The 18,512-nt window shown below is 48.0% G+C and overlaps 1 protein-coding gene across 13 annotated transcripts in view; it reads right to left on the minus strand.

Moving 5' to 3' along the window:
• The window catches only part of mybpc1 (myosin binding protein C1), a 153,998-nt gene that overhangs the window by 90,944 nt on the left and 44,542 nt on the right, over positions 1-18,512 (minus strand). For 4 of the 13 annotated variants that reach the window (XM_070900131.1, XM_070900129.1, XM_070900137.1 and 1 more), the window contains exons 5-7: positions 15,498-15,536; positions 8,722-8,763; positions 6,016-6,120 (exon numbers count right to left, since the gene is read on the minus strand). In XM_070900131.1, coding sequence (XP_070756232.1) covers positions 6,016-6,120; positions 8,722-8,763; positions 15,498-15,536 — 186 coding nt within the window. Of the gene's footprint in view, positions 1-6,015; positions 6,121-8,721; positions 8,764-15,497; positions 15,537-15,701; positions 15,766-18,512 lie in introns of those variants that run through there. The other 9 variants (XM_070900135.1, XM_070900132.1, XM_070900136.1 and 6 more) reach the window with 7 other exon arrangements.

Below are 18,512 nucleotides of genomic sequence, written 5' to 3' on the forward strand. Positions count from 1 at the left end.
GTATGGACTCACCAAAGCCCTATATGACTGCAGTAAGACCTCCCTGCTCCTATACTCAAATCTTCTCGCTATGAAGGCCAACATGCCATTTGCCTTCTTCACCGCCTGCTGTACCTGCATGCCTACTTTCAATGACTGATGTACCATAACACCCAGGTCTCGTTGCACCTCCCCTTTTCCTAATCTGCCACCATTCAGATAATATTCTGCCTTCCTGTTTTTGCCACCAAAGTGGATAACCTCACATTTATTTACATTATACTGCATCTGCCATGCATTTGCCCACTCACCTAACCTGTCCAAGTCGCCCTGCAGCCTCTTAGCATCCTCCTCACAGCTCACACTGCTACCCAGCTTAGTATCATCTGCAAACTTGGAGATATTACATTCAATTCCTTCGTCTAAATCATTAATGTATATTGTAAAGAGCTGGGGTCCCAGCACTGAGCCCTGCGACACCCCACTAGTCACTGCCTGCCATTCTGAAAAGGACCTGTTTATTCCTACTCTTTGCTTCCTGTCTGCCATCGATAGATTTTTGTCAGGTAAGGGCATCAAGGGATTGAGGTACAGATCAGCCATGATCTAACTGAATGTCGGAACAGTCTCGAGGAACTGAATGGCCTCCTCCTGTTCCTATGACCCACTAGGATCTGGGGACCCCAATTTGAAAAGTCATAAACAGATTGCAGGGCTTGCTGGTGGGGTGGTAAGTGGCTGTACGTGACACACAAGGCATCGCATTTGTGGGAGACGGACCGGACAGAACACGGGGTCTTCTCCTGCCCGTTATTGATCGTATGCAAGTCATAGCGAATGGATAAAATCCATCAGCTCACCAGAGCAACTGACATCACACCGCCAATGGCAACTGCTACTGGGTCAATCGTTAATTTTGCATCAGAGATCGATAGATTTCTGTTCGCCAAAGCTATTGAGGGATACGGGGCAAAGGTGGAGTTAGGTCGTAGATCAGCTATGACCTCATTGAATGGCGGAGCAGGCTCAAGGGGCTGAATGGCCGACTCCTGTTCCTATGTTCACAACCGACTAGAGAAAAACGTCTACTATACCGTGACAGAAAAAATCTACTATTGAGTAGAAAAATACAGAAATCTGATGGACAGAAATTGGGTCAATGTTTCTGGGAGGGATACCGCGGCCTTGGAGAGGGAGCAGCGCAGACACACCGGAATGATACCGGGGATGAAAGGACTGTAAAGTAAGTGCGAAAAATGCCGGAAATACACAGCACCTGGAAAGCGAAAAGCAATTTAACCTGACAGAGAGAATCCTCTTGACCAATCCCATCAGGGTACCCAACTTCTTACAGAGACAATTATTGCTGGGATTAATACCTTGTAATGTATTTGCTCCATGGGTTCTTTGCTTAAGAATTCATAGCAACACGTTGCTAATAAGAACGAGTTGGTTTATTAGCAAAAGGTTTAACAATCACACGACACATTACCAGTTCATCCATCAAGAACATAAGAAATAGGAGCAGGAGTCAGCCATTTGGCCCCTTGAGCCTGCTCCGCCATTCAATAAGATCATGGCTGATCTGATCTTGGCCTCAACTCCACTTCCCTGCCCGCTACCCATAACCCTTGAGTACCTTATCATTCAAAAATCTTTCTATCTCCATCTTAAATATATTCAATGACCCAACCTCCACAGCTCTCTGGGGTAGAGAATTCCAAAGATTCACGACCCCCTGAGAGAAGAAATTACTCATTTCCATTTTAAATGGGCGACCCTTTATTCTGAAACGATGCCCCCTAGTTCTAGATTCACCCAGGAGGGGAGACATCCTCTCTGCATCTACCTTGTCAAGCTGGGCTCACAGCCACCTGCCTCATCGTGGATCCCCCGAACCCAACTGGCTGGGGTTTTATTGAGTCTTGTTCTGTCTTCACAAAGGAAAACACAAATAACCTTCCGGATGTACTCGGGGACCGAGGGTCTAGTGAGAAGGAGGAATTGAAGGATATCCTAATTCGGCGGGAAATTGTGTTGGGGAAATTGATGGGATTGAAGGCCAATAAATCCCTGGGGACTGATTGCCTGCATCCCAGAGTACTTAAAGGAAGTGGCCCTAGAAATAGTGAATGCATTGGTGATCATTTTCCAACAGTCTATCGACTCTGGATCAGTTCCTATGGACTGGAGGGTAGCTAATGTAACACCACTTTAGCCTGACATCAGTAGTGGGGAAAATGTTGGAATCAATTATTAATTGATTCCAACATTTGGAAAGCAGTGCATTTGGAAAGCAGTGACAGGATTGGTCCAAGTCAGCATAGATTTATGAAAGGGAAATCATGCTTGACAAATCTTCTGGAATTTTTTGAGGATGTAACTTGTAGAGTGGACAAGGGCGAACCAGTGGATGTGGTGTATTTGGACTTTCAAAAGGTCTTTGACAAGGTCCCACATAAGAGATTGGTGTACAAAATCAAAGCTCATGGTATTGGGGGTAATGTACTGGCGTGGATAGAGAATTGGTTGGCAGACAGGAAGCAGAGAGTCGGGATAAATGGGTCCTTTTCAGAATGGCAGGCAGTGACTAGTGGAGTGTCGCAGGGCTCAGTGCTGGGACCCCAGCTCTTTACAATATACATCAATGATTTGGATGAAGGAATTGAGTGTAATATCTCCAAGTTTGCAGATGACACATAGCTGGGTGGCGGTGTGAGCTGTGAGGAGGATGCTAAGAGGCTGCAGGGTGACTTAGACAGGTTAGGTGAGTGGGCAAATGCATGGCAGATGCTGTATAATGTGAATAAATGTGAGGTTATCCACTTTGGTGGCAAAATCACGAAGGCAGACTATTATCTGAATGGCGGCAGATTAGGAAAAGAAGAGGTGCAACGAGACCTGGGTGTTATGGTACATCAGTCATTGAAAGTTGGCATGCAGGTACAGCAGGCGGTGAAGAAGGCAAATGGCATGTTGGCCTTCATAGTGAGAGGATTTGAGTATAGGAGCAGGGAGGTCTTACTGCAATTGTACAAGGCCTTGGTGAGGCCTCACCTGGAATATTGTGTTCAGTTTTGGTCTCCTAATCTGAGGAAGGATGTTCTTGCTATTGAGGGAGTGCAGCGAAGGTTCACCAGACTGATTCCAGGGATGGCTGGACTGACATATGAGGAGAGACTGGATCAACTGGGCCTTTATACACTGGAGTTTAGAAGGATGAGAGGGGATCTCATCGAAACATATAAGATTTTGACGGGACGCGACAGGTTAGATGCGGGCAGAATGTTCCCGATGCTGGGGAAGTCCAGAACCAGGGGCCACAGTCTTAGGATAAGGGGTAGGCCATTTAGGACTGTGATGAGGAGAAACTTCTTCACTCAGAGAGTTGTTAACCTGTGGAATTCCCTGCCGCAGAGAGTTGTTGATGCCAGTTCATTGGATGTATTCAAGACGGAGTTAGATATGGCCCTTCCGGCTAAAGGGATCAAGGGGTATGGAGAGAAAGCGGGAAAGGGGTACTGAGATGAAGGATCAGCCATGATCTTATTGAATGGTGGTGCAGGCTCGAAGGGCCAAATGGCCAACTCCTGCACCTATTTTCTATGTTTCTATGTTTCTATCACGTGACTAGCTAAGCCACTCCCACTCAACCGCTCCATAAACCTGTGAGCATACTCAGTGGTGTGTACATAAGGACATAGGAAATAGGAGCAGGAGTAGGCCAAACGGCCCCTCGAGCCTGCTCCCCCATTTAATATGATCATGGCTGATCCGATCATGGACTCAGGTCCAAATCCCTGCCCGCTCCCCATAACCCCTGATTCCCTTATCGGTTAAGAAACTGTTTATCTCTGTCTTAAATTTATTCAATGTTCCGGCTGCCACACTTTCCGAGGCAGTGAATTCCACAGCTTTACAACCCTCAGAGAGAGGAAATTTCTCCTCATCTTAGTTTTAAATGGGTGGCCCCTTATTCTAAGATCATGCCCTCTAGTTCTAGTCTCCCCTATCAGTGGAAACATCCTCTCTGCATTCACCTTGTCATAGAAACATAGAAAATAGGTGCTGGAGCAGGCCATTCGGCCCTTCGAGCCTGCACCATCATTCAGTATGATCTTGGCTGATCATGCACTTCAGTACCCCATTCCTGCTTTCTCTCCATACCCCTTGATCCCTTTAGCCGTAAGGACCACATCTAACTCCCTTTTGAATATATCTAATGAACTGGCCTCAACAACTTTCTGTGGTTGAGAATTTCACATGCTCACAACTCTGAGTGAAGAAGTTTCTTCTCATCTCGGGCCTAAATGGCTTACCCCTTATCCTTAGACTGTGACCCCTGGTTCTGGACTTCCCCAACATCGGGAACATTCTTCCTGCATCTAACCTGTCTAATCCCGTCAGAATTTTATACGTTACTATGAGATCCCCTCTCATTCTTCTAAATTCCATTGAATACAAGCCTAGTCGATTCAGTCTTTCTTCATATGTCAGCCCTGTCATCCCGGGAATCAGTCTGGTGAACCTTCGCTGCACTCCCTCAATAGCAAGAACGTCCTTCCTCAGATTAGGAGACCAAAACTGAACACAATATTCAAGGTGTGGCCTCACCAAGGCCCTGTACAAATGTAGTAAGACCTCCCTGCTCCTATACTCAAATTCTCTCGCTATGAAGGCCAACATGCCATTTGCCTTCTTCACCGCCTGCTGTACCTGTATGCCAACTTTCAATGACTGATGTACCATGACACCCAGGTCTCGTTGCACCTCCCCTTTTCCTAATCTGCCGCCATTCAGATAATATTCTGCCTTCATGTTTTTGCCACCAAAGTGGATAACCTCACATTTATTTACATTATACTGCATCTGCCATGTATTTGTCCAATCACCTAACCTGTCCAAGTCACCCTGCAGCCTCTTAGCATCCTCCTCACAGCTCACACTGCCACCCAGCTTAGTGTCATCTGCAAACTTCAGATATTACATTCAATTCCTTCTTCTAAATCATTGATGTATATTGTAAAGAGCTGGGGTTCCAGCACTGAATGTTGCGGTACCCCACTAGTCACTGCCTGCCATTCTGAAAAGGACCCGTTTAGTCCTACTCTTTGCTTCCTGTCTGCCAACCAGTTCTCTAACCATGTCAGTACATTACCTCCAATACCATGTGCTTTAATTTTGCACACTAATCTTTTGTGTGGGACCTTGTCAAAAGCCTTTTGAAAGTCTAAAAACACCACATCCACTGGCTCCCCCTTGTCCACTCTACGTTGCATCCTCAAAAATTTCTAGAAGATTTGTCAAGCATGATTTCCCTTTCATAAATCCCTGCTGACTTGGACCAATCCTGTCACTGCTTTCCAAATGCGCTGCTATTTCATCTTTAATCATTGATTCCAACATTTTCCCCACCACCGATGTCAGGCTGACCAATCTATTTTCTCTCTCCCTCCTTTTTTAAAAAGTGTGGTTACCCTCCAGTCCATAGGAACTGATTCAGATTCTATAGGAAGTTGGTAAATGACCACAAATGTCAAGCCCCCTCATAATCTTATACGTTTTGATAAGATCACCTCTCAATCTTCTGAATTCCAATGAGTAGAGGCCCAATCGTCTCAATCTTTCCTCATAAGTCAACCCCCTCATCTCTGGAAACAGCCTAGTGAACCTTCTCTGAACTGCCTCCAAAGCAAGTATATCCTTTCGTAAATATGGAAACCAAAACTGCACGCAGTATTCCAGGTGTGGCCTCACCAATACCTTGTATAGCTGTAGCAAGACTTCCCTGCTTTTATACTCCATCCCCTTTACAATAAAGGCCAAGATTCCATTGGCCTTCCTGATCACTTGCTGTACCTGGATACTTGTGTTTCATGCACAAGTACCCGCTGTACTGCGGCACTTTGCAATCTTTCTCCATTTAAATAAGAACTTGCTCTTTGATTTTTTTTCTGCCAAAGTGCATGACCTCACACTTTCCAACATTATACTCCATCTGCTACATACGTTACATAGCTAAAGCTGTCAACTCACCGACAGTAACGGTTCCGCTCTGAGGCATCTCGACGAACAGAGTTGACCGTTTCGAATCGTCAAGTTTAGTGAGCTCTTCTGCTGCGCCTTCCCCGCAGGACCAGACTGCTCGGCCGTAAAGGCAAACAGAAACATTAAAACATTAAAATCTCCTTTGTGCACGGGGACAGTGCCGAAATATCCCCGTTCTGCTTTTTTTTTCTCTCTTCTTTCCGAGCTCCTTCAATGGATGTGTTAAAACACAGGTTAGCCTTGGCATGGGACACAACTGCAACTCGCTGCAATCATGGGTAATGGTGGTTATGGACTCTGACACTTATGGGAGCACGGGTCAAGGGATCAGTTTGACAAAGGACCACGTTGTGTTAAGTGAGGACACTCTAAATGGTTCAAGGTTCGCAAGATAGCGATCACACGCCAACTGCCAACAATCGATATCGACGCATCCTTTCACCAGAAAACAAAGCAAAAGGATTGTGTCGGGGAGGGGGGGGCGGACAATTTTTCTCGCGCATCATTTAAAGGCACAGCGCTAAATATTTCGACAGGAGAAACGGCAGCTGGGGTTCCCATGATGCTGCGGGAGGTGTCAATTCAGAGCGGGTCATTGTCAGAGTCAAACGGTCAGATGTTGAAGGGTTACGGAACCAAGGCAGGTGGATGGAGCCAAGACACAGAGCAGCTATCATCTAATCGAGTTGGAGGAACAGGCTCGAGGTGCTGCATGGCCTCCTCCTGTTCTATGATGAATTTCGGAGAGCCTTAAAATCCAACCTAGCAATCCAAGAAGCTGTGATTTGCGTTTCTTCGGTCTACGTGTGGTTGTGATTTTTAAAATTTTTTCCTTCCAGGGATGTGGGCATCGCTGGCAAGGCTGGCCTTTATTGCCTGTCCCTAATTGCCCTTGAGAAGTTGGAGGTGAGCTGCCTTGAACTGCTGCAGTCCGTGTGGTGAAGGTGCTCCCACAGTGCTGTTAGGGAGGGAGTTCCAGGATTGTGACCCAGCGACGATGAAGGAACGGACGATATATTTCCAAGTCAGGATGGTGTGTGACTCAGAGGGGAACGTGGAGGTGATGGTGCTCCTCCCAAACCCGTGACCGCCACCCCCTAGAAGAGCAAGGGCAGCAGGCACATGGGAACACCATCACCTGCAAGTCACACACCATCCTAACTTGGAAATATATCGGCTGTCCCTTCATCGTCGCCGGGTCACAATCCTGGAACTCCCTCCCTAACAGCGCTGTGGGAGCACCGTCACCACACGGACTGCAGCGGTTCAAGGCGACGGCTCACCACCACCTTCTCAAGGGGCAATTAGGGACGGGCAATAAATGCCGGCCTTGCCAGCGATGCCCACATCCCAGGAATGATTAATAAGAAAGGAGGGGAGGGGTGGGGGCAGTGGGAGAAGACAGATTCCTACACGTGACTTATTCCATTTACACTTCGAATAATAATCCTCGGGTATAAAACTTTCATAAGGCGGAGCCGATTCGAACCGTCCATCTAGCAATTGGGCTAGGATCAAAACCACTTACAGAGGGAAGACAGATTCCTACATCTGTGGGAGGGAAACAGTTACTAGTGGCTCAGGAAAGGCCCAGACTGATATAGCCAGCAGTTGTCAAGGGGGCTTGTGGCCGTTTCTCCTCGGCTGTCTGCAAACAAGTCATATTGCAAAAGAGATGGGGCGTGGGCTGGAGGGGGGCGATGTGGGGGTGGGGGGGGGGGGAAGGGTGTTAGCGCTGCCTCTATCACTGGGTGTAATATATTAACAGCAATCAGAATCAAGTCCTGAAGCAATGTAACCATTTTTTTTAAATTCCATAATTCAAATGTAAAGGCCTTTCTTGACAATGCCAGGCTGCCCCTTAAGACTGATGATTCCTTAAACATCAGGTCAGGGAGCAGGATTTTATGGGGATTTAATAACAACAACAACTTGTATTTATATAGCACCTTTAATGTAGTGAAACGTCCCAAGGCGCTTCACAGAAGTGTTATGAGACAAAAACAATTTGACACTGAGCCGCATAAGTAGAAAGTAGCGCAGGTGACCAAAAGCTGTGTCAAAGAGGTAGGTTTTAAGGAGCCTCTCAAGAAGGAAGGAGAGGCAGAGAGGCGGACATGTTTAGGCAGGGAGTTCCAGAGCTTGGGGCCGAGGTAACAGAAGGCACGGCCACCGATGGTGGAGCGATTATAATCAGGGATGCTCAGGAGGGCAGAATTAGAGGAGCGCAGAGATCTCGAGGGGGTTGTGGGGCTGGAGGAGATTACAGAGATAGGGAGGGGCGAGGCCATGGAGGGACTTGAAAACAAGGATAGGAATTTTGAAATCGAGGCGTTGCTTAACTGGGAGCCAATGTAGGTCAGCGAGCAACGATGGAGCAGGTGTAGGGACGTGGCGCGGGGTGGCGGGGGGAGGGGGAGGGGTGGAGGGGGAGGGAGGGAGGGAGTGGGAGAAGGGATTCCTACTCTGTGGAAGGGAAATTGTTGTCGGTGCCTCAGGACTTGAGAGTCAGTGACAGAATCAGTCAGCATCAGTGGAACCCGAACCCGCTTGCCATCTACAGTTCCTCCAGCATGTTTCAGCTGAAATCCCATTGCAGAAGGGAAACCCAATCATTGCCCAATCTCGAATGCATCGACGTGGACATTGGCAAGGTGGCGATGTGTCATGTCAGACGGCTCAGAGCAGACATACCCGAATCTTTCCTGACCGATGCAGAATTGGGTGCGTTTTCATCTGTTTGGAGACAGATACTGGTCAGATACGAGGTTCGGAGATACACAGCAAATTTCAGCATTAACGCGGGTTAGCAGTAGTTTGCCAACTCTGGGTTGGACGGAATCCTTGAGGTTTCATCACATGATCTCTCGCCCCCCCCCACACCCCCACCCACTCACACACCTGCCATTGTTTTCCCGACATGCCCACCCTCGCTAAGCACCCCCCGCCAACTCACCCACCATTGTTCGCTCGACATGCCCACCCACGCTAAGCCCCCTCCACGCACCCGCCATTGCTCGCCCGACATGCCCGCCCTCGCTAAGCCCCCCCTCATCATCCGCCATTGCTTGCCCGACATGCCCACCCTTGCTAAGCCCCCCCGCCAACTCACCCACCATTGTTCGCTCGACATGCCCACCCTCGCTAAGCCCCCTCCACGCACCCGCCATTGCTCGCCCGACATGCCCACCCTCGCTAAGTCCCGCCTCCCCACACAAAGTGTAAAGCGAACCAACTCGCGAGGATCCTATGATTTTTTTTTTCCTCCCGGATGTGTCCTGGAGATTAACCTTTAATTCCTGGAGACTCCAGGCCAATCCTGGAGCAGTTGGCAACCCCAAGTTAGAAGGACGATACATTTACAACCGACTCCTTACCTTCGAACCGAAGGGACCCGACTGAGCAGAAACTAAACATTTTTTATTTCCAGCACCAATTTCTTTCCCCTTTTGCCCCCTCTGAAGCGACTGGGTGTGTACAGATCAAAGACAGCAGTGCTCCCTTGGTACCTCACGCCCGTGGGGTCTTTCTTCATGCGGGAGCCGAGGGACATGGTGACAGGTTCTACTGGGGAACACCGAAAACCGGCTCCAATCCTGTCCGTGCCTTGGGGAAGCTTTCTTCTGGTTACTACACATTAGCAACAGGACTGAATGTGATGTTGACTCCCTGACCACCACAAAAGTATTCAGGGCAACTCGGGGTAGGCAATAAAGGAATGGTTTTGTACATTTGCTCATTCCTGCAAAAGGGGTTATTAAAGAGGAAGACTCTGCATTTATATAGTGCCTTTCACATCCTCAGGATGTCCCAAAGCACTGTACAGCCAATTAATTATTTTTGAAGGGTGGTCACTGTTGTAATGTGGGAAACGCAGCAGCTAATTTGCGCACAGCAAGCTCCCACAAACAGCAGTAAGATAATGACCAGATTGTCTGTTTGTGATTTTGGTTGAGGGATAAAATATTGGCCCCAGGACACTGGGGAGAACTGCCCTTCTTCAAAATAGTGCCATGGGATCTTTTACATCCACCTGAGAAGGAAGACGCGGCCTCGGTTTAACGTCTTATTCGAAAGACAGCATGGGGGCTCCAGGGTACAGTAGTGTAACGGTTATGTTTCTGGATCAAATTTCACCACAGGAGTTTGAGAATTTGAAATCAGTTGTTAAAAATCTGGGGAAAAGCAATAAACTGGTATCAGGAACTTGGCCGGGAAGCTGTTCGATTAACGTTAAAAACACAACTAATGTCCTATATAGAAAGAAATCTGCCGTCCTTACCCAGTCTGGTCTATACATGGCAGCAACACAGTTGATGCTTAAATACCCTCAGAAGTGACCTAGCAAGCCACTCAGTAAACTGTTACAAATAATTCAGGGCATCTAAGGATGAGCAATAAAAGCCAGTCTTGCCCATATCCTGAGAATAAATTGAACAAAGGATGAGGCATAAATACAGGGCAGTGCTGAGGGAGCGCCGCACTCTGAGGGGCAGTGTTGAGAAGTGCTGCACTGTCAGAGGAGCAATGCTGAGGGAGCGCCGCACTGACAGAGGGGCAGTGTTGAGGAAGTGCTGTATTGTCGGAGGGGCAGTGCTGAGCGAGCGCCGCACTATTGGAGGGGCAGTGCTGAGGGAGCGCCGCACTGTTGGAGGGGCAGTGCTGAGGGAGCGCTGCACTGTTGGAGGGGCAGTGCTGAGGGAGCGCCGCACTGTCGGAGGGGCAGTGCTGAGGGAGCACCGCACTGTCGGAGGGGCAGTGCTGAGGGAGAACTGCACTGTCGGAGAGGCAGTACTGAGGGGAGCGCCGCACTGTCAGAGGTGCTGTCTTTCGGATGAAACTTTAAACCGAGGTCCCTGACGGCCCTCTTGGATGGATGTAAAAGGTTCCATGGCCACTATTGGAAGAAGAGCAGGGAAGTCCTGCCCGGTGTCCTGGGCCAATCCCTCAATCAATCAGCACCACAAAGACAGATTAACCGGTTGCTTATCTCATTCCTGTTACTGTTGGACCTTGCAGTGTGTAGATTGACTGCTGCATCATGACAGAAGCTGTAAAGTGCTTTGGGACATCCTGAGGATGTGAAAGGCGCTATATAAATGCAAGTTCTTTCTTATTTTACTGAAAAATATTCAAGCGATTTATGCAAATAATAGGGACCGAGTGACACTATCCAAAATACAATGGGCCAGATTATCATTGGTCAGGCAGTTTATCATTCCTTTTTTCCCCAAATGGTTTTATCCAAGAGAAACCAACGTGCAAACACACTCGGACCCAGTGGTCTCGGAATGGCGGTAATAAATTGCAACCCGTGTCAGTGGAACAAACATCGTTTGTTAACGCATCAACAGTTTTCCAAACAAAGCCATGGAACAGCAGCTCCAGTCCCACTTTTCCCAATACCATCACAAGGAGAGAGTATGGACAAGGGAGGCCACTCAGCCCATCTAGCTCATTCAGCCATTGAAACTTACAACCCCCCCATCGAAACATCTACCGGTCTCTTGAATTACCCCAGGATTTTTGCCTCTCTCAACCTGTCCCGAGATGTCCCAGTTAGTCACCACCTTCTGTGTGAAGAGGTACTTCAGCCCTGAACTCGTCTTCAAACACAAGGAGCTTTGATCAGCGTTTAGCCAGTTTAATCTTCCTCTGAAATGACAGACCCTCTTTCTGTGCACCTCACTGTAGCCATCTCCTTAGCGGGTCTGGGCTCCGAGGCATGGTCTAGTACAGCGGGCAGAGTTGGCGATCAATCATTTCTTTCCTAGGAGTCCTGCACCCCACACCTGCGCTGGTCATACTCTGTCCCCTCAACCGTGAAAAGGACCAATTTGGGACCCCTACATTTTACCAGACAATGATACCGCTCAAGACCTTTGATTGGCACAGCACCACCCAAACCCCTGACCCCCGTACCCCTAAGGACTAGGGCAGCAGGTGCATGGGAACACCACCACCTCCAAATTTCCCCTCCGAGTGTGGACATATCTCTGCCATTCCTTCATCGTCGCTGGGTCAAAATCCTGGAACTCCCTCCCTAACAGCACTGTGGGAGCACCTTCACCACACGGACTGCAGCGGCTCAAGAAGGCGGCTCACCACCACCTTCTCAAGGGGCAATTAGGGATGGGCAATAAATGCCGGCCTTGCCAGTGACGTCCACAGCCCACAGTTCTGTCATTCTTCGCTGGCATTATTCCATTTACTCCCAATATAAAAGTGCCTGACCAATAAATATTTAAATCTTACCACCACCAGTGCCAAGTACCTGTGATATTAACCGTAACCCTTCATTCACACCAGCAGACCCCTTCTGCCCACCCACATGGAAATCCAGCCCAATAATAAATGAACTGAATGTGCTATGGAAAGAACTAATGAATATAAAGTTATCACACACTACACAGTGCCAGTAGGTGGAACATCAGACTTGATCTGAACAACACAAACTGAAAACATCGCAGTGAACATTCAAAGAAACAAAACCAGGGCGATCCCAAGATACAAGGGGGAGGAAACCCAGACCTCTGAATCTTAAAACCTGTGAAGTTCTTTACCTCATTCACACCTTGAACAACACAAGGTGATGGTGATGGAGAAAAGTGCGGGAATAGATCCGATCAACTGGTGAATTGCAAAAGGTTTGAAATGCTTTGCAAAATGCACTAAATCTTGAACCAATTTACATAGCGTTTGTCAGTTTCTAAGTCCACTTGCAATAAATGGTGTCAGACATGGCCCAGTGGGCATCACCCTCACCTGAGTCAGAAGTCGTGGGTACAAGTCCCGCTCCAGAGACTTGAGCACAAAAACCTAGGCTGATGCTCCCAGTGCAGTGCTGAGGGAGTGTTGCACTGTTGGAGGTGCCGTCTTTTAGATGAGACGTCTCCCCTCTCAGGTGGACATAAAAAGATCCCACGGCACTATTTGAAGAAGAGCAAGGGAGTTCTTCCTGGTGTCCCCCACTCCCCCCCAAATATTTAATCCCTCAAGCAACATCACTTCAAAAAAAAAGAGATTATCTGGTCATTTATCTCATTGTTGTTTATGGGATCTTACTATGCAGACATTGGATGATGTAGTAACCACACCTCAAAAGTACCTCATTGGCTGTAAAGAGCTTCGGGACATCCTGAAGTAGTGAAAGGCACTATATAAATGCAAATACATCGGACCTACACCAACAATAAATCTTCAGAACGTTATCACTTGGTATAGAATAAAGAACTTCACAGGTGTGTAATGTTGCCAGGCTCAGAGATGTCACTCTCCTATATTTAAAATGTCCCTGTTGCTACTCAGAGCCAGTCTGATGAGTGTATCCACTCTCCCTTCTGGCTTGTGTGACTCCTTTGGGCCGAGTCAGAATCCTGCCTGGATCAGAAACGCTATACAGTGCAAAGTAGCCTTGAACCGCTCAGTACAGATCTGGCCGCCAGATTTCTGCTCACTTTTAAACTGCAACTTTTGTATTGACACTCGGTCATTTCCACATCTGGCTTGTACTGGCTCTAAAGTTGCAGCACACATCCAGAGTCAGGATCGGTCTGACTGTGGGGAGAATTGAACAGGCTGGGTCTCTTTTCGCTTGAAAAGAGAAGGCTGAGAGGTGACCTGATAGAGGCCTTTAAAATGATGAAAGGTTTTGATAGAGTGGATACAGAGAGAATGTTTCCACTTGTGGGGAAGAGCATAACTAGAGGCCATCAATATAAAATAGTCACCAAGAAATCCAATGGGGAATTCAGGAGAAACTTCTTTACCCAGAGAGTGGTGAGAATGTGGACCTCGCTACCACAGGGAGTGGTTGAAGCGAATAGTATAATAGTATAATAGTACATTTAAGGGGAGGCTAGACAAGCATTTGAGGGAGAAGGGAATAGAGGGTTATGCTGATAGAGTTTGAGGAGGAAAGACGGGAGGAGGCTCGAGTGGAGCATAAACGCCGGCATGGACAGGTTGGGCCGAATGGCCTGTTTCTGTGCCGTATATCCTGTGTAATCCTATGATGCGAGACTCCCTGAATGGAGCCCGCCAGCAGGTTTTAAACCTCTCTGGAGCTAGGTTAATGGTAGGATTGTGCCGATACAGTTGCCCGCACACTCTGGCAGGGCAGCTTGGTGCATGTGAATACGCTCACACAGCCCCTGGATAGAGGCCCCGGTAGACTTAGGGGTGGGTCGTATAAATGGGGAACTGCTGACTGGACACTGTAGCGTGAATGCAGTACGAGAAACCGGCTTGTTCTAAGAGTGTGTGTACACGAGAGTGCATAATGTGCGAGTGTGAAACTCTAATCACCTGTACATTACACGCAACTAGAGGATCATTCTTCCTGACTGAGGTCTGATAGACAACTGCTTTTATGAAATGTGTTTTTTTTTGTTTTTGGAGATTGGATTATCAGGAATGGATAATACAATCATATCCTGTCCTTCTATCCTGATAATCCCATCATATCCTGTCCTATCCTGATAGTCCCATCATATCCTGTCCTGGTCTATCCTGAGTCCCATCATATCCTGTCCTGGTCTATCCTGAGTCCCATCATATCCTGTCCTGGTCTATCCAGGTCGCTCCACCATGTGCTGTCCGGGTCTGTCGCATCCCTTCCTGTCACATCCTGTCCTGTTACACATGCTCCCTCTTCCTTTGGCGGTTCAGATATCACCTTTTAAAAAAAAAATCTCCATCCACCTGGAACGCCATGGCTGCCCGTTTCATAGAATCAGAGAAGTTTACAGTGTTGAAGGAGGCCAGTTTGCCCATTGTGTCCGCGCTGACCGACAAAGAGCTACCCGGTCTAATCCCACTCTCCAGCTCTGGGTCCGTAGCCCTGTAGGTTACGGCACTTCAAGTGCACATCCAAGTACTTTTTAAATGTGGTGAGGGTTTCTGCCTCTATCACCCTTTCAGGCAGTGAGTTCCCACACCCCCCACCACCCTCCGGGTGAAGAAATTTCCCCTCAAATCCTCTCTAAACCTCCGCCCAATTACTTAAATCTATGACCCTTGGTTGTTGACCCCTCCGCTCAGGGAAACAGGTCCTTCCTATCCACTCTATCTAGGCTCCTCACAATGTTATACACCTCAATGAAATCTGCCCTCAGCCTCCTCTGTTCCAAGGAAAACAGCGCCAGCTTGTTTAATCTTTCCTCATAGCGAAAACTCTCCAGTCTGGGCAAGCCACGGAAGCAAGCAGCTTCTATCTCCACATACCAGCACAGGTTAGTACAGGTTTTGCTGATCGGCGCGAGCATTTAGCGAGCACAGCCAGAGGCTTTGGAGGGTCCATCATGGAACTTACAAACTAACGGGAGAAAGCAAAATGTCTGTTGTTCAGGTCACATCTTGAAGTGATTTGGAGGATTTGCTGATTTAATCTATTCCAGCCCAACAGCCTCTGTCACCTCCCCCCACCCGGTTAGGTAATAAGGTTTTTGAGTGTTAATAACAAGACTTACCCTGGGCATCGTTCGGCAGTTGGAGAGTAGGGATATCTTCTGCCGAAAGAGAAGAATTATCATTGGGGAAAACACATCATCAGTTTAACACGGTCACTGATTGAAGAATAAATAAAGAGTATTTTTGTTTAACTGGGCAAACTCTCCAAGAAGTGTGCTCGTTATCATCGAATAAGTTGCTAATAGGTGTTCTGTAAACATTACCTGGGAGGGGAGTGGTTGCTGGGACCTCTGCCTCTCTCTCTGCAAACATACAGTGCACAAAGTACAGTGACAATTGAATAAAAACTTTTGAACAATGTACAAACGTAGACACACAAAAACAGGCAACACTCATGGAGGATTGATGGAAGAGCGATGGGTATGGAGTATCCTGTGACACAGCTGCACACAACTGGCTGAATTATTGTCTCTCTAATCCAGCGATTACATGAAATACTACTGGTTCAGGAATTTAGCTCACACCGTGAATATACCAACCAAAATCAAACAAGGTCAAAATCAAAGAATCGTATTGCCTCCCTTTTATTCCTATTTAATAAGGCGATGATATTCAGATCCTGATGAATCGAGTGACTCGGTCAGATCTTGATGTGCTGTTCGGTTTGAGTTTCCCGTCTGTAAATCCTTCCCTTCCAATACCCCGGTGCAGAATCCGTCTCCAGCCTGTGTTCGTCCCAGCGTTCGTGTGTCTCCAGTGCACGCTCTGCACATGGGCCTTACAAAGGCCTTTGACACTGTCAACCGCGAGGATCTATGGAGCGTCCTCCTCCGTTTCGGATGCCCCCAAAAGTTTGTCAACATCCTCCTCCTGTTCCACGACAACATACTCGCCGTGATCCTTACCAGCGGTTCCATTACAGACTCAATCCACGTCTGAACTGGGGTCAAACAGGGCTGCGTCATTGCTCCAACCCTCTTCTCAATCTTCCTCGCTGCCATGCTCCACCTCAGTCAACAAGTTCCCCGCTGGAGTGGAACTAAACTACAGAACCAGTGGGAAGCTGTTTAATCTTCGCTGCCTCCAGGCCAGGTCCAAGATCACCCAGGATATAGTCAATGTATTCACTGAGGCGTACAAAAGCATGGGCCTTATGCTAAACATCCGTAAGACAAAGGTCCTCCACCAGCCTGTCCTTGCCGCACAGCACTGCCCCCCAGTCATCAAGATCCACGTGCGGTCCTCGACAACGTGGACCACTTCCCATACCTCGGGAGCCTCTTGTCAACAAAAGCAGACATTGATGAGGAGATTCAACACAGCCTCAGTGCGCCAGTGCAGCCTTTGGCCGCCTGAGGAAAAGAGTGTTCGAAGGCCCTCATATCTACCACCAAACTCATGGTCTACAGGGCTGTAGTAATACCCTCACTCCTGTATGGCTCAGAGGCATGGACCATGTACAGTAGATACCACAAGTCGCTGGAGATATATCACCAACGATGTCTCCGCAAGATCCTACAAATCCCCTGGGAGGACAGGTGCACCGAGGACAGGTGCACCAACATCAGCGTCCTCGTCCAGACCAACATCCCCAGCATTGAAGCACTGACCACACTCGATCAGCTCCGCTGGGCAGGCCACACTGTTCGCATGCCAGACACGAGACTCCCAAAGCAAGTGCATTATGCGGAGCTCCTTCACGGCAAACGAGCCAAAGGTGGGCAGCGGAAACGCTACAAGGACACCCTCAAAGCCTCCCTGATAAAGTGCAGCATCCCCACTGACACCTGGGAGTCGCTGGCCAAATACCGCCCTAAGTGGAGGAAGGGCATCCGGGAGGACGCTGAGCACTTCAAGTTTCAACGCCGAGAGCATGCAGAAATCAAGCGCAGGCAGTGGAAAGAGCGTGCGGCAAACCAGTCCCACCCACCCCTTCCCTCAACGACTATCTGTCCCACTTGTGACAGTCTGTGGCTCTCGTATTGGACTGTTCAGCCATCAAAGAACTCACTTCAGGAGTGGAAGCAAGTCTTCCTCGATTCCGAGAGGCTGCCTATGATGATGATGATGATTTAATAAGAACATAAGGAATAGGAGCAGGAGTAGGCCATGCGGCCCCTCGAGCCTGCTACACCATTTAATACGATCATAGCTGATCCGATCATGGACTCAGCTCCACTTCCCCGCCCGCTCCCCATAACCTCTTATCGGTTAAGAAACTGTCTATCTCTGTCTTAAATTTATTCAATGTCCCAGCTTCCACAGCTCTCTGAGGCAGCGAATTCCACAGATTTACAACCCTCTGAGAGAAGAAATTTCTCCTCATCTCAGTTTTAAATGGGCGGCCCCTTATTCTAAGATTTTGCCCTCTAGTTCTAGTCTCCCCCATCAGTGGAAACATCCTCTCTGCATCCACCTTGTCAAGCCCCCTCATAATCTTATACATTGATAAGATCACCTCTCATTCTTCTGAATTCCAATGAGTAGAGGCCCAACCTACTCAACCTTTTCTCAAAAGTCAACCCCCTCATCTCCGGAATCAACTTAGTGAACCTTCTCTGAACTGCCTCCAAAGCAAGTACATCCTTTCTTAAATATGGAATCCAAAACTGTTTGCAGTATTCCAGGTGTGGCTTCACCAATATCCTGTATAACTGTAGCAAGACTTCCCTGCTTTTATACTCTATCCCTTTTGCATTAAAGGCTAAGATTCCATTGGCCTTCCTGATCACTTGAGGTACCTGCATACTAACCTTTTGTGTTTCATGCACAAGTACCCCCAGGTCACACTGTACTGCAGCACTTTGCAATTTTTCTCCATTTTTTCTCCATTTAAATAGTAACTTGCTTTTCGATTTTTTCTAGAGTAATATCGCACAACTCGATATTCCGTGGTACCGATAATCTGTGTACTGAAGAGGCATTTGCTCCTCGTTGCAGGTTTCGGTTATCCAAGACCCTACAGATACAAACACTCCCATTTCGCACCTTGGTGAAAGAGACAACTTATGTTCAATTCTGGTCTCCCTTACCTAAGGAAAGACATACTTGCCTTAGAGGGAGTGCAACAAAGG

Source organism: Pristiophorus japonicus, chromosome 15 (assembly GCF_044704955.1).
Source record: "Pristiophorus japonicus isolate sPriJap1 chromosome 15, sPriJap1.hap1, whole genome shotgun sequence".
NCBI lineage: Eukaryota > Metazoa > Chordata > Chondrichthyes > Pristiophoridae > Pristiophorus > Pristiophorus japonicus.